General features: G+C 37.9%; 1 protein-coding gene across 6 annotated transcripts in view; it reads right to left on the minus strand.

The window, feature by feature from the left end:
• Positions 1–15008, minus strand: part of AKAP11 (A-kinase anchoring protein 11) — a 99911-nt gene that overhangs the window by 35977 nt on the left and 48926 nt on the right. For 5 of the 6 annotated variants that reach the window (XM_043998627.1, XM_043998630.1, XM_043998625.1 and 2 more), the window contains one exon: positions 7551–7666. In XM_043998627.1, coding sequence (XP_043854562.1) covers positions 7551–7619 — 69 coding nt within the window. In that variant the 5' untranslated portion in view covers positions 7620–7666. The remainder of the gene's footprint in view (positions 1–7550; positions 7667–15008) is intronic. The other variant, XM_043998629.1, reaches the window with a different exon arrangement.

The following is a 15008-nucleotide window of genomic DNA, read 5'->3' on the forward strand; positions in this document are numbered from 1 at the left end:
TTTTTTAAATGAAGGAGGTTCTGTTTTGAAAGACTTTGCATCAAGGCAGCTAGGTGGTGCAGTGGATAAAGCACCGGCCCTGGAGTCAGGAGTACCTGAGTTCAAATTCAGCCTCAGACACTTAACACTTACTAGCTGTGTGACCCTGAGCAAGTCACTTAACCCCAACTGCCTCACTTTAAAAAAAAAAAAAAAAGACTTTTCATCCTACTGTGACAAAAACGGTATAAACAAAGAGTTATATATGCTCAGAGAAACTCGACTAGGAGTCTTCAGCTATGGGTCCTGGCACCTATTCTGACATTGACAGCCTTTGTGGCTCTAGGTAAGATTTCACATTTCTAAGCTTCAATTTTCTCACCACTAAGATGAGTACATAGGACTAGATCAAAGCTTTTTAAACTGTGGGTCGCAACCCCATATGGGGTCTCATAAAAATTTCTTGGGGGAAAAGGGGTTGCCAATGGAAAAAGTTTAAGAATCCATGTACTAGATGATCAGTAAGGTCACACATGATTCTATCACTCTATCATTCTCAACATCTTAAAAGAGTAGTAAGAGAAGGCTTCAAGGAGGAAGATGTCTTGAGAGCATGGATTAAAAAGATGTAGATAAGGATGGGGGGAGGAGTTGGAAAGAGGAAAGCATTCAAAGCAAAAGAAAAAGGCTATGCAAAAGCAAAGAAGTGAAAAAATAGCAATCAGACACAGGGAACAGCCCATAATCTGGTGTGATACAAACACAAATAAAAATGTTCTATGTGGCTTAAATTATAACTCTAATGAGGTCTTAAAGTCAATGTTCCTAAAAACACTGTTCCATATGGACATGAGAAAACAGAATGAATAATTGAAACTTCTGAATATTTCAAACAACTTTAGTCAAAAACTGTGGGAAAATTGAGGTCTTGCCTGAATTATCCATATATATAAAGTGAAGAATTAAGGTAATTACCACATACCAAACAATAATAATAATACTGACAGTATTTATATGGTACCTACTATGGGTTAGGCACTATGCTACATGCTTTACAAATATTATTTCATTAGATCCTCAAAACAACCCCAGGTGGTAAGTGCTATTGTTAGGAACTGAGGAAACTGCTAAGTGACTTGCCCACTAGTCAGTGTTTGAAACTGGATCTGAACTCAGATCTTCATGACTCCAGGCCCAGTACTCTATCCACTGCACTGTCTAGCCACCTCTATGTACACATATATACTTATGTGAATATATATGAATACATTTATACTCAGGTAACTCACACATATATATGGTTGTTATCTAAAAATGAACTAGACTGGAAAAAGAGTAGTCACTACAAAAGCCAGTAGCAGTACTAACATTTACCTTCTACCAGATCCTCATGTAAGCTACTTTACCGAATTTCCATCAGGAAGTGTCACCTTTGATTTTGTATACATGCAAACATTCAGCTTAAAGAAAAGTCACCAATTTATTGCTCTGATCATATAAACTTCTGAAAAGTTAAAACCATAAGACGGAGATGATATACTAAATATTTAGTAAGGAATATTCTCCTTAGCTTCCTAGAAAACTGGAGCTAAATATTTTAGACTCCTCTTGGCCAGAATGGAAAAAAAAATCTTAGTAAAACCAGAGAGGGCCATCTCCCAGGCCATCTCCAACACACCAGCCATTTTCTCCTCTTTTCTTCCTGACTTCTTTTTTTTTTTTTTTGCAGGGCAATGAGGGTTAAGTGACTTACTTGCCCAGGGTCACACAGCTAGTAAGTGTCAAGTGTCTGAGGCTGGATTTGAACTCAATTACTCCTGAATCCAGGGCTGGTGCTTTATCCACTGCACCACCTAGCTGCCCCTTCTTCCTGATTTCTTCATGATCCAGTTCAACTCTACACCATCATCTTCTCTTGAATCCCTTGACCATTACCAAACTGTCAATTATGGCCTCAGCCTTGGACCTTTCTCAACACTTTTCACCTTTGCTCACGTGCTACTGAATACGGGTGGAGAAACAACACAACCGTTCTGACTGGGTCCACTACCAATTGAAGTTCCACAACCTCAACTGGGCCCTCTCTGCTGCTCCTTCTAAACCTGCCTCATCAACTAACTCAGTATCCTATTCTCCACAGTAGCCCTTCAACATTTTTTTCATCCCTCCTCAAACCTCACGACTCCTCCTATTCCCACTCTCAGATGAAATCCTTGTTTCATATTTTACAGAAAAGCTGAAGCCATTCACCATGAGCTCCCTCTTCTCTCCTTTTTTTTCATCTCCTTTCTTTTGGGGGGGGGGGTTGAGGCAATTGGGGTTAAATGACTTGCCCAGGGTCACACAGCTAGTAATTGTTAAGTGTCTGAGGCTGGATTTGAACGGATTTGAACTCAGGTCCTCCTGAATCCAGGGCCAGTGCTCCATCCACTGTACCACCTAGCTGCCCTTTTTTATCTCCTTTCACTCAAGATGCCTTCTGCCACTGTCTTCCTTCACCCTTTCCTTAATCTTACCAAGCTAACACTCCTCTGTGATCAACCAATCCTATTCCATCCCATCTCCTCTAACAAATTGCTCTGTTATCCCCATTGTATTGCTTCTTTTCAATCTTTCCTTCTGTACTGGTTCCTATCCTACCGCCTACAAAAATGCCCATCCATGTCTTCTTATACTTAAAAAAAAAACCCTCATTTGATCTTTCTATCCCTGTTATCATCATTCCTTTTCTGACCTTCACAGCTAAACTCCTTGAAAAGGCTGTCTACAGTATAGAAGTCTCCATTTCTCTCCTCCCACTTTTTTCTAAATTCCTTACATACCTTCTGACCATATCATTCCACCAAAATTGCTCTCTCCAAAGTTACCAATGATCTCTTAGCTGCTGAATCCAATGGTTCCCCCCCCCCCTTTTTTTATTTTGGTGGGGCGGAGGGGGGGAGCCAATGGCCTTTTCTCAATCCTCATCCTCCTGGACTTTTCTGCAGCCTTTCACACTGTCACCCTCTTCACCATGATATTCTCTTCTCTCTAGGTTTTCAGGACATGAGTCACTCCCAGTTCTCCTCCTAAATATCTATTAAATATATCAAAATATAAATAAATTAAATATCTAAATATACTATTCCTTGTCTCTTTTGCTGGATCCTCCTGCAGACCACGTCATATAACCATGGGACCCACCTTGTCTATTACCTTAAAGGGCAAAAGGGTAGATAGGTCTGTAGACCCTGGAGATTAGGTCTGGCAGGGGATGAACCATATGTAGCATTCTAATATAAGGAAAAGGCTGTATGTGCACCAGGGTGAGAAGAGGTCCAAGATGCAGTATAGAGGAGCCTACTCTTGTGCCATCTGTCAATTCTGCCTCCCATTATTCGGTTCTAGGTCACAGATCTAGGGCTGATTAAGAAGGGGACCTGTGACTACATGTGTAGCATTTCAAAGTGAGGAGCAGCTGAGAGCCTGAGTATGTGTACCAAGCAAAGAGCAAGCTCAGAAGCAACAAGCAGCTGTGTGTCTTGGACCTCAGGATCAGAGTAGAGTTCCATTTCCAGCTCCTAGCTCAGGCTAAAGCCTATAACAATATCAAGAATCCCAGATAAAAGAGAATCTTCAAGTTCTGTCACTCTGAACTTGCAGAGATTTCCAGCTGGCTGATAGTAGCTAAGTCCAATGACAGTCTACTGAAAAATTCCACACAAAGCAAGTCAACAGGCCTTTTGCTCTGACACAAACCCAAATCGAAACTTGCAGAATTCAGACCAGGGGAGCACTGGTCAGACATTGTCCTGGCTCAGACCACTTTGTGAGCAGTGGAAGCTTATGGGTTCATGGCTACAGTTATCCCTGAGATTCTAGAATGACACAACATTCTATATCCCAAGAAAGTAGCAGAGCCCATGCACTCCCTCTATAAATATGAAGAGCCTACCCCTAACAAAAAGTCCAAGTAAGGAAGTAGGCTGGATTAATTAAAAAAAAAAAGAATTACACCATAAAAAGCTGTCAATAGTAGCTTTAAAATAGTGAAGTAGATAGAGCACTGGGCATGGTGTCAGGTCTCAGTTGCTTACTAGCTATGTGACCAAGGGCACGTCACTTAACCTCAGTTTCCCCCAGTTTCCTCAAATGCAAAATGGGGATAATGATGGTACCTACTTCATAGTGCTGTTGTGAGGATCAAATGAGATAATATTTGTAAAGTATTTAGCACAGAGCCTGGCACATATTAGATGCTTAGTAAATGCTTGTTCTCTTCCCATTTCCTTTCTTTATGGTAAAGAGAGATGCATGTAATAAATGCTTGGTAACTAACAAGAAAGAGAATTTATTAAGCGTTTACTAAATGCCCAACACTGTACTAAGAGCCAAGGATGCGAATCCAAGCTTCAGACATTTACCTCTGTGTCCCTGGCCTGACAAGTCACTTGGCCTCTCAGAGTTTCAATTTCCTCTTCTGTAAACTGAAGATAGTAACAGTAACTGAACCACGAGGTTGTAAGGATGAAATGCGATAACATGTGAAGAGCTTGGCAAACCTTAAAACACTACATGGATGTTAGGTAGATGATAATGAAAACGATGAGGAAGAGAACTACTTAGATATACAAAAGTAGTCAATATAATCCTTGCCATAACCAAGTATGTTGGGGTAGTGGAAAATGAGAAAGTTCAAGCTATTTCTATGGAAAAATTGATAAGAACTTCTGATAGCTCAGATATAGTAGATGAAAAAGAAGGTAAAACCAAAAGGGATGTCAAGATTTCTACTAGATGAGACTGTTAGATTAGCATCATTGACATGAATGCTGGAAAAGGAATATGGTTTGACAGAATATGAGAAATTTTATTTTGAGGAAATTGAGTTTGAGGTGACAGCAGGATATTTAAGCTGAAATGCTGAAAGTACAGAACTAAGAGTTATCTACAGAAAAGTGGAAGATGAAATTATAAGAACAGATAAGCTTTCTGAATGAGAGAGCAGAAAGACAAAAAAAATCAACATACTGGGAAATTATCATAATTAATGGTTGGGAATAGGAAAAATACTAGCAAAAGAAACAAAAATGACAGAAATAAAAGAACCAAGACAGTATAATATCATAGAAATCAAGGAAGTAGAGACTTCTCCAAGAGTTTATGCATAAATTTCAGTTCAAAATGAAAAAAAATACTATTAACAAAATAGGTTAACCCTACTCCTCTTCCCCCAGATAATTTCAAGCAAAGGTTAAATGTCCATTTCTTGAGGGTATCATAGTACAATTTAAGATATTAGGAAAAGAGGGGTGGATCCATGAAGTTGCTTCCAAATCTGAAATTCTATAATTCTTTCAACTAAAGGATGACTGGCAGTGTCAAATGATTCAGAAGGAAAAAGAGGACTAAGAAAAGGCCAAAAGTTTTTGATAGCCTCAAACGACAAAAATGGCTTGTAAACATACTCTATAAATTTTAAAGTATGCTATAATTATCAGCTATTATTATAGAAGGAAATATTTTTTAAAAAAACCTGTAATTTCATTAGTGAATCTACAACTCTTGGTTCAGGAACTCTCTCTGCCAATGCAGATCACCAACTGTTGTGCATCTTGTAGCCTTACATAATTCTCTGAAGCACTGAGAAGCAACCTCAGAACTGCACAACATGAATGTGTCAGAGGCACAACTGATTCCAAGAACAGCTCTCTATCACCTACACCTCACTGCTTGTAGAATGAAGTACCTTTCAAGAGAGAGATCTGCCCAGGGTCACACAGAGAGTATATATAAGTGGCAGAACAGAAGACTCAGGTCTTCTGGGGTTTCAAGGCTAGCTCTCTCTCAATAGGTTTAAGACTGAAAGTGGAAACAATTTAACACATCAAAGATTTCAAAAGCTTGTACAAAAAGAAAAAGAAATAGGATCACAGCTAGGAGTAAATCTTTAAGGATAGAGAAAATGCATGCAAGCTGGAATAACAACAGATAACATTTATACAGAGCTTTGTTGTTATTGTTGTTTGTAGTTGTTCAGCCTTTGAAAAGGAACAATAAATAACATCACAGGGTGACATCTGACTTGAATGTAAGTTAGATTTAGATTTATGTGAGGCATAGTTGTATAAGTCATCAGCCTCACTCTCCTCCAGAGTCACTGAAACCCAATGGCAAGACAAAAGTCAAGACAACTGGCTTTGGTCTGGGATGCAGTGAATGACCTTGGCATTTCTAATGTCTAACTAAGCTCTAAGCTCTCCACAGTGCCTGCTTTAGCAGCCTTCAAGGCTACTGGAACAAATTATTCTTATTTGCCTATTTCGCTGGAGAAAGTCTTTATATGCTTGCGGTAGACATGCTCCTAATTCACACTAATACTATATGGTCTATAGAACTGTAGAAATGCAAACTATTATTAGAAGCAGTTCTGGTTTAGTGGTATATCTAGATATATAATCAGATTGTGTGGGTTTCTATAGTTCCAGCTCTGTCACTTACTTATGTGACCTCTGGCAAATCACTTACCATCTCCAAACCTAAGATTCCTCATCTCTAAGCTATGGATAAGATTATACAATTTACCTCCCTGAATTGCTATGGGAATCAAATGAAATAATGATTATGAAGTACTCTGCAAACTGTAAAGAATTATCTAAATGTTGCATTTTATAACTGTTTCAGTTTTATAAAAAAGGAAACAGCCCCAGAAACTGAAGTGACTTACTCAAACTCAGAAGCCTATTAAGTGATAGAGCAAAGACTTGAACCCAGGCTTTCTGACTAAATTCAGTAAGCTTCTTGCTATATTATCCTTCCTGTTTTAAGGTAGAAGACGCTAATGAAGCAGGAAATAGATGTGGGAGTTAAATACCAGAGGAAATAAGGGGAAATGGAATTTAAGGTATATAGGTGGGCCAGGTTGGCTTTAAAATATATATAATATATTCTACAGAATATATATTCCTCATACAAAAGAAAGGATCAGAAGATAGAAGCAACAAAATGATCAATCAAATGAGGTAAAGATGAGAATATATCAAGGAAATGACAGATAATGGCCTTAATTTTCATGAAGTAACCAAGGATGTTTAGAGGAGCAAGAATTAAAATCTTAAAAAAAAAACAAAAAACAACAACAAAGTTCACTGTTCTGGATTGCGTTTGGATTTTCACCCTTCCCCCCAATTAGTGTAGAAAGTAAAAGACTGGTTAAAGTTTTAATAAAGTTATTTATTTTTAATGAATCTGTTATTTTAAAATCCTGGCCCTACTGACATCAAAGTGAAGAAGCCAATAACAATAGCAATGTAAAATTATAAATTATTTGCATTACAAAGAATTTACTCAAAAACTAACCAAAAGTTTTAACTGCATGATAGAAGGGAAAGTACACCATACTTGAAATCAAGAGACCTGAGTTCTGGTTCCAGTTTCTGGCTTTGACACTAACCAGCTATGTGATCAAATAGAAGTTACAATCATTTAGGGCCCCAACTACATCAACTGTGAAATGAAAAGACTGGATATCTAGGGACTTTTCTGGCCACAGAAGGCCATGAATTTAACAAAAAAGATAACCATACACTTACTTTTTTGATGGATACTGTAGCCTTCATTGTCTTCATTTTACTGCTTTTAACAATCTGATAAGTATCCATAGCAATGTTGTTTGTGATTAATCAGTGAAGAATTACTCCAAAAACAACTAAAAAAAAATCACATACAGACACATCAAAAAAGGTTACCTATCTTGACATAAGTAAACCAAATAATGATTTTACATTAATTAATATCATTCATGAAAAATCAGTGACCTCTAATTTTAAAATAATTCAATGTAGCAATTTGGAACATTGTTGTTTAATTGTTTTTAAGTCATGTCCAACTCTTCATGACCCTTTTTGGGAGTTTTCTGGCAAAGATACAAGGTGGTTTGCCATTTCCTTCACCAGATTATTTTACAGATGAAGAAACTGAGGCAAACAGGAGGGTTAGGTGACTTGCCCAGGCTCACATAGCTAGTGTCTGAGAACAGATTTGAATTCAGGCCTTCTTGACTCTGGGCCTGGTGCTCTATCCATTGTGCCATCTAGCTGCCCTAATCTGGAAGGTACTGATTGGTTTAGGAGGAGGCATGGCCTAAAGGAAAAGAGTGATGAACTTCGAGTTAGCAGAGAACTGGCTTCGTAGTCCACCTGTGAACCTACTAGATGCATGGCTGTAAGCAAGCCACTTAGTATCTCTGTGTTTGCCCATTTGCAAAAATGGGAATGATATCTATATTACTCTTCTGATATGGTCATTGTGAGACTTCTACTTTAAATGAACTACGAGTAAAGCTTTGCAAGTTATTTGTAATAAAAGCATCAGATGTCTGTCAAGAATCTCAGTTTGAGAATTACTGTAACGATTGGAATAACGCCACCTGCTGGATACTTACTGTAGAAGAGTTCTGCCCATGAAGCGAAGGTCTTTGAGGGCAAGACCAGGCATCAGGAAGTGACGCGGACGAGTGGGAGGAGGAAGGAAGAGACTGGCGCTCGGTCTCGGCCTTTTTTCCTTTGGACTCTGGTGGAGAGCGGAGCTAGAAATGTGCTCTCCCTTTAATAGATGGGAATCTAGGCCTTTCTCTCTCTCTTTACCAAATTCTTATTCTCCTTAATAAATGCTTAAAAGTCTAACTCTTGCTAAAGCTTATAATTTATTGGCGACCACTCATTAAATATTTTAGACAGACTAGCTAGAATTTTACCCCTTAACAGATGGCTGACCACGAAGAGGAAAGCTAAACCTCAGTCTTCTTCTGATCTTCTGGTTGGGTAAGAAATTTCCCCTACCCTTTAAATTGCTAAGTACTGGTGTACTGGCTGTGTTTTCCCTTTAAATTTTTTCAAATGGACCTTTTAAACTCCCTAATTACCCTATTTTTGATTTTAGTCTGTTTAACCAGACAAATGGGAGATAAGATCATGTTAATGCTTTGTTTTTGTGGATTTTCTATTTTTCTTTTTATTTTTGTTAAAAGAGCCAGCAACTTACTCACACAAGGAAATATCTCTCTCTCTCCCAACCATGCTTTTTCAGAGAAACCTGAAGAGATTCCTGCAGCTTTTCCCAGTTCTAACACTAATTGTGGCTCTAATTTTGCATGCCTGGAGGCAATGACCCACCCCCTAGCACCTGGAGGCAAAGTGGGGGAAGAGGAATCCAGGCCTGAGTTCAAAATCAAGTCTGATTCAAATTGCGCTGGTCCCTCCCCTCTCCAGACCCCACCCTCTACTCCTCCCATGGCCAAGCCCATTGCTTCCCCTGCCTGGGAAGTCCAGAGATCTAATGCTCATGCGCAACTTTCTCTAACTACATTTGCAGCTTCAGGCTCAGCCCTTCCCCAGCCTGGCTGTGCTTCTGAGACAACCTTAGAAAACCCTTTAAATTCCAGATATGCTCGATTTGTTCATAATTTTGCTAACCTGCTTTTGTCTTTAATTAGTAATCTTATAAAGCATTTGTATGGTGAAGACTGACAGACAATATAGAGGGGTTAAAGAAGAAAAACTTAAGCCGAATAAGAATGACAATCATCAACACAGTTCAAGACTCCGCTTCTTTTGCCATGGAAGGGTATATATTTTACAGAAATGTAGAAGTAAGCAGCAAGGTATTGATATGAGTATTGGGGATTTTAGATATCGGAATCAAAAATGTTCTGAATTCACTCAGAGTTAATAGTATCAGTTCAGAGGTTACATAGGATTTCTATGCTATTACATATACATTTTGAAATTAATGGTATGGGTTTATTTTCATAGAGAGTTTCATGCTTTTGAGATTGTGTTTTATACTTAAGCTTTTACAATAGTCATGTGATCAAGTTTATATTTTATAATATTCTTATTAAGTTCACATTCATTTAGACTTCCTTAGTTTGAATTTCATTGTCTTTTATTGTTCCATGTGTATTTTCTTCTATTCGTTTATCTATCTAATTTTGAAAAATTGCAAGATGGTTTTGATTTCATAATACAATGTTAATTCTAGGAGTATTGTGCTCCCATAATCTGAGTTGTTTGTTTTTGTTATTTTTTTTCCTCAACTGATTATTTGATCAAACTCTTTAAAGCATTTCCCTGGCAAATTGGTTGCCATGGCAAGTGTAAATTGATTCTAGAAGTATTATTTTTGATAAGCATATTCCAAAAAAAAAAAAAGAGGGGAATGTTTGTAAAAGTTTTCTTTTTTTAAAAAAAGTTTTCTTTGAGATTCTGTTGTGCTTTAACTTGTATTTAAATATGTTCTGATTTTTCACAAAAGTAATAGTATACTAAGTAAAAAAAAGGGTATTATTTGAAATTGTTGCATAATTATATATTATATTTTGAGTCAAGATGTATTCACATTTTTTGCAATCATTTATTATCCTCAATTTTAAATCCATATGAGACTTGGATTATGGGAACTTATCATTTAAGACATTAATTGCCTTTATTCTGAGTTATCAGATGCCAGTTGGCCAAGATGCCATCCAATCACAAGAGGAATACATGCAAGAGCAGACACTGAACTGTCACATGAGGAGAGACATGCATGAAGTCAAGGTATGGCCGAGGGAACGGCTTTTGACTAATGTTGAGGTTGGATTCTCTTGGTTTAATATTTTATTTTATTTTTCCCCACAATATTGTACAGATGGCTGGAAGTATTGATCCCACCCATCTCACTTCTACACCTGGCTTCTATGCTCCCTCCTATATGCCTGATGCCATGGACATCTCAATCCCATGCATCTGATTAAGTCTGACTCAGTTTCCTCCAATATGTTCGGTGGCATGGACATATATTCCATCCACCTATTTTAAGCCTGGCATACTGCATGGGCAGTATATATTGCTCAAGTGTGGGAATGCTCATATCCCATCATTTCTCTGTTCTTTTATGGTAACCCCCATAATTATCTCAGGTGTCATGATAAATACAGTGTTGAATTTGGCCTTGACACCTGTTACCAATTATATTAGATTTTTAAATTTCTCATAATGGCATGAGGATAATTAGGCAGATGATGCAAAAAGTGATAAAACAAAGATAAAAATTATTTTTATTAATTAACATCTCCTTTGACTCACACTCTCCTTTGGTTGCACAGTTTCAATAAGAAATATTTGAAAAAGAAAAAGAAAAAAATATTTTAAATCTTTAAAAAGTGACATATTATTTACTGTGATCTGAAACTTAAAGGGCACATTATAGAAAAAGTACAAGAGGAAAAACATCAGATGCTTTTCATAGCTATGTTTAGGGGAAGAATTCTTAACCAAACAAGGGATAAAAATCATCACAAAAAATAAAAGATAATTTCAATTACATAAAATTGAAAAGCTGTTGCACTAACAAAATCAATATATCTAAGATATTAAAGGAATCTGATAATTATGGAAAAAAATCTTTGTATAATATATCTCTAATAACACTAGGATAGGAAATTTTCTCTCCCAATTCAGGTTGGTACTTCTTTTCAATTTATAGTCTTAGAGAATTGCCTAGAGCACTAAAAGCTTAAAAGACTTGCCAAAGGTCACACAGCAAGTATATGTCAGAGGCAGGACTTGACTCTAGGTCTTCCTGGCTCAAGGCTAGCTCTCTACGAGTTATATCATGCTACCTCTCTGTCTTATAACAAGATGAATAGGAAACAAGAAGAATTATTTAAGACTAATAGTCATTCCCTAATGGACGGGGTCAGAAGAGAGATAAAGCAGGTATTAAGCACTTAGTATAAGCCAGGAAAAGCTTCTGGTTAGGAACAGTTATTGAAAGAAGAATTGCAAAATACAATCATGTGAAATGGAACAGCTCTGTGGCTAGAGCACTGTGCTTGGAGTCAGGAAGAACTGAATTCAAATCTGCCCTCAGGCACTTACTAGCTGTGTGATCCTGGGAGTCATATCACTTAACCCTTTTAACCTCAGTGACTTATCTGTAAAATGAACTGGAAAAGGAAATGGCAAACCACTCCAGATATCTTTGCCAAGAAAATCCCAAATGGGGTCACAGAGAGTCAGACATAACTGAAACGCCTGAAAAACAACAAAATCATATGAAGCAATGTTCCAAATCACTAATAAGACAAATGCAAACTAAAAGAATTCCGAAGTTTCACCTCATAGGCAGCAATATGGCAAAAAATGGGAGTATTTGATGTTAGAGGGGATACAGAAAGGCTGTCAATTGAGCTGTGAATTAGTCCAGCTTTTCTACAAGCCAATTTGGTATTATATTAACAAAGGGCCTAAAATGTCCACAGATTCCACTGATTATTAGGCATATGCATTTAAGATGTCAAAATCAGAAAATAAATGTTTCTTATACATCAAAATATTTATAGCAGTATTTTATATGGTATGAAAAAACTAGAAATAAAGTAGATGCCCTCACTTGGGAATGAATCAACAAATTATGAAACATGAATGTAATGGAATAACATGTACTATATATAACAAATGATCAATATGAAGAATTCCAAGAAGGTTGAGAAGACTAATATGAACCAAATGAGGAGCAAAGTAAGCAGTACCAGGAAACACATACACAAAATGACAATATAAATTGAATGAAGAGTCAAAACTCAATGCCATGTAATTATAACTACCAAACTTGTCTCCAAAGATAGGATAAGAAAAACACACCCTTCACTATAGAGAAGGAGAAGAACTATGGATGTATATGTAACATTACATATACTATCAGGCTTAAATGATGTTGTAGAATATTTTTGATGACTAGGGCTAATTTGGGGGGCTAATCTGACTGGAGAACTTAATCTGGGACTGTTGACTAACTGGCTATCTGACTGTTATTAACTTAGCATGGGCCGTTTATAAAGTTCCACCACACTGCTCTATTCCCAAATTGACAAACTAAAGATTAAGAAGGCTCTTAACTAAATAATCAAAGCAGAGTTTATTTATGAGATACTATTTAAAATTAAGAATACAGGGAAATAAAATGTACAACCTGACAGCTTTCCTGAGGTCTCTTTCCCACCTGCTGTGCTTCAAACTTTTTGAATACAGTAAGGGCCTTAGCTACCTCCCGCCTCAGGGTATTCAGGTCCTTTATTCTAACTCTGAGCCCCTTTCACTTTGTAAATCCCCCTGCTTCTAACTTTCCTCTCTTTACTGCCACAGCTGAAGCCCTGTGTTTCTCTCTTACCAACCTTCTGTCTGTCTGTCTGTCTGCTCCATCAGTCTGCCCTTCGGCCTCTTTTCCCTGCTCCTAGTCCTTCTTGTCTTCTCCTGTGTCTTTATAGCCCCGTCTCTAGTCTGCTGCGCTCCAACCTTTCTAATCTCATCAGACGCCGCTTGACCTCTTCTCCACCTCATCTCCTCCTTCCGAACCTCGGAATCTTGTCCACAAGCCTCCGGTCCTCCTGTCAGCCCCCGTACCTTGTCAGCCCCGCCTGAGTCTAACCCCCAGGTCTATATATACCTTTTCTTCTCTCCATTCAAATCTCGGGGCTTCCTGTGCCCCCACAGACCAAGCTAATCCACCAGCCAGGGCTGGGGCTGGTAGGGGGATGCTGTGCTTGAGCATCCCATTCCTCAGCCCAGGCTACGCCAGAGCCCAGCATCTCTCTGATAGCTCCGCTCAGGGCGGAGGGAGCTGGGGGCTTTTTTTCCCCCAGCTGTCTTACCTGGGTCTTGTAAAGCCCACGGGGCTTTTTCGCTCAGCTGAAGCAGAGGGGGAGGGGCATTAGCCCCTCCCACACAGAAGAGACCCTGAGGGCCCAAGGCCCCCCAATCTCAGCCCAAAGGTAGGGTCCCCAAATCAAAATAAATTTCCACAATGTGTTTGTTAATTTGCTGAGCTTCTCTTTCTTCTCTTTCTTTTTTTCTCACAAAGGATGTCTTGCTGGGGAAGGGGAAGAAAAATATATTTGAAAATAAAGGTGATATAAAAACAAAAGCTTTAAATGAAAATTGAAATTTTAAAAATAGAACGTTCCAAAAGAATCTCAGCCTTTCACCATCTCCAAAGCAAACTTTATCCTAATTACAGGTAAATTCTACCAAATACTTCTTAACTATCTAAAAAGAAAGATTTCGTAATTTGCATATTTCCAAATACCTCACACACCAAAGACCACGTCCTGGAAGAAGTTCCAAACCCTTGGCCTCAATCTCTTGATTAATGACTGCCTCATCCTGACCACTATTTTAGGAAATACCAAACTATGACTTTCCTTCTTTCTGTTGGCCACCTTTTCCACAATGACTTCTCCAATCACCTACCACCACCCTCACATACATCCAACTTCCCTACAATTCTAGAACCAAGAATGATGATAAAATCAGCTTTGCCATTGTTCCTGGATGGAGTGTATTAATCTATGGCCTGATATACCTAAGTGCCTCCCCTTGGCCACAATCCCTGTGTTTTTCTTTCATTAGAATGTAAAATATTTGAGGGAAGAGATTATCTTTGGTTTTGCATTTGTATCTCCCAGTCTGTAGCACAGTTCTTAGTACATTAAACATAGATGCTTAATAAAAAAAAATTCTCATTCATTCATTCACCCAGAATCTTAGAGAGTACATTTTAAGTGGTTAACTTAATTATCAGGACATATAATATGACAGTAAATGTATTTCGTTCCCACCTCCCATAGAAAAAAGTAAATTAAGAAGTAGAGGATTCACATAAGATATCTTAAGCCTCTGAGAGACAGAATGCCAGAATGAATAGAGATGACAGTACAAATGAAGACCTGGGTTTAAGTCCTGACTTTGAAACATTCTAGCTATCCTACCCTGGACAAGTCATGTAAATTCTCAGTGCCTTAGGCAATGAAAGCTTTAAGCTATAGATAAAGTAGTAACTTATGAACCACCAATTTAGCAACAGAATTATTAGTAGCTAATAATTAAGAAAACAATCAACAAGTACTTATATTCTTGTATCTCCATAAGCACTGAAGATACAAAGACAAGGAAAACAGTCCTGACCTTAATGAAGAAGTTGCCATTTTACTGGAGGAAATCATGTATACA

This window comes from Dromiciops gliroides, chromosome 3 (assembly GCF_019393635.1).
Source record: "Dromiciops gliroides isolate mDroGli1 chromosome 3, mDroGli1.pri, whole genome shotgun sequence".
Lineage (NCBI taxonomy): Eukaryota > Metazoa > Chordata > Mammalia > Microbiotheria > Microbiotheriidae > Dromiciops > Dromiciops gliroides.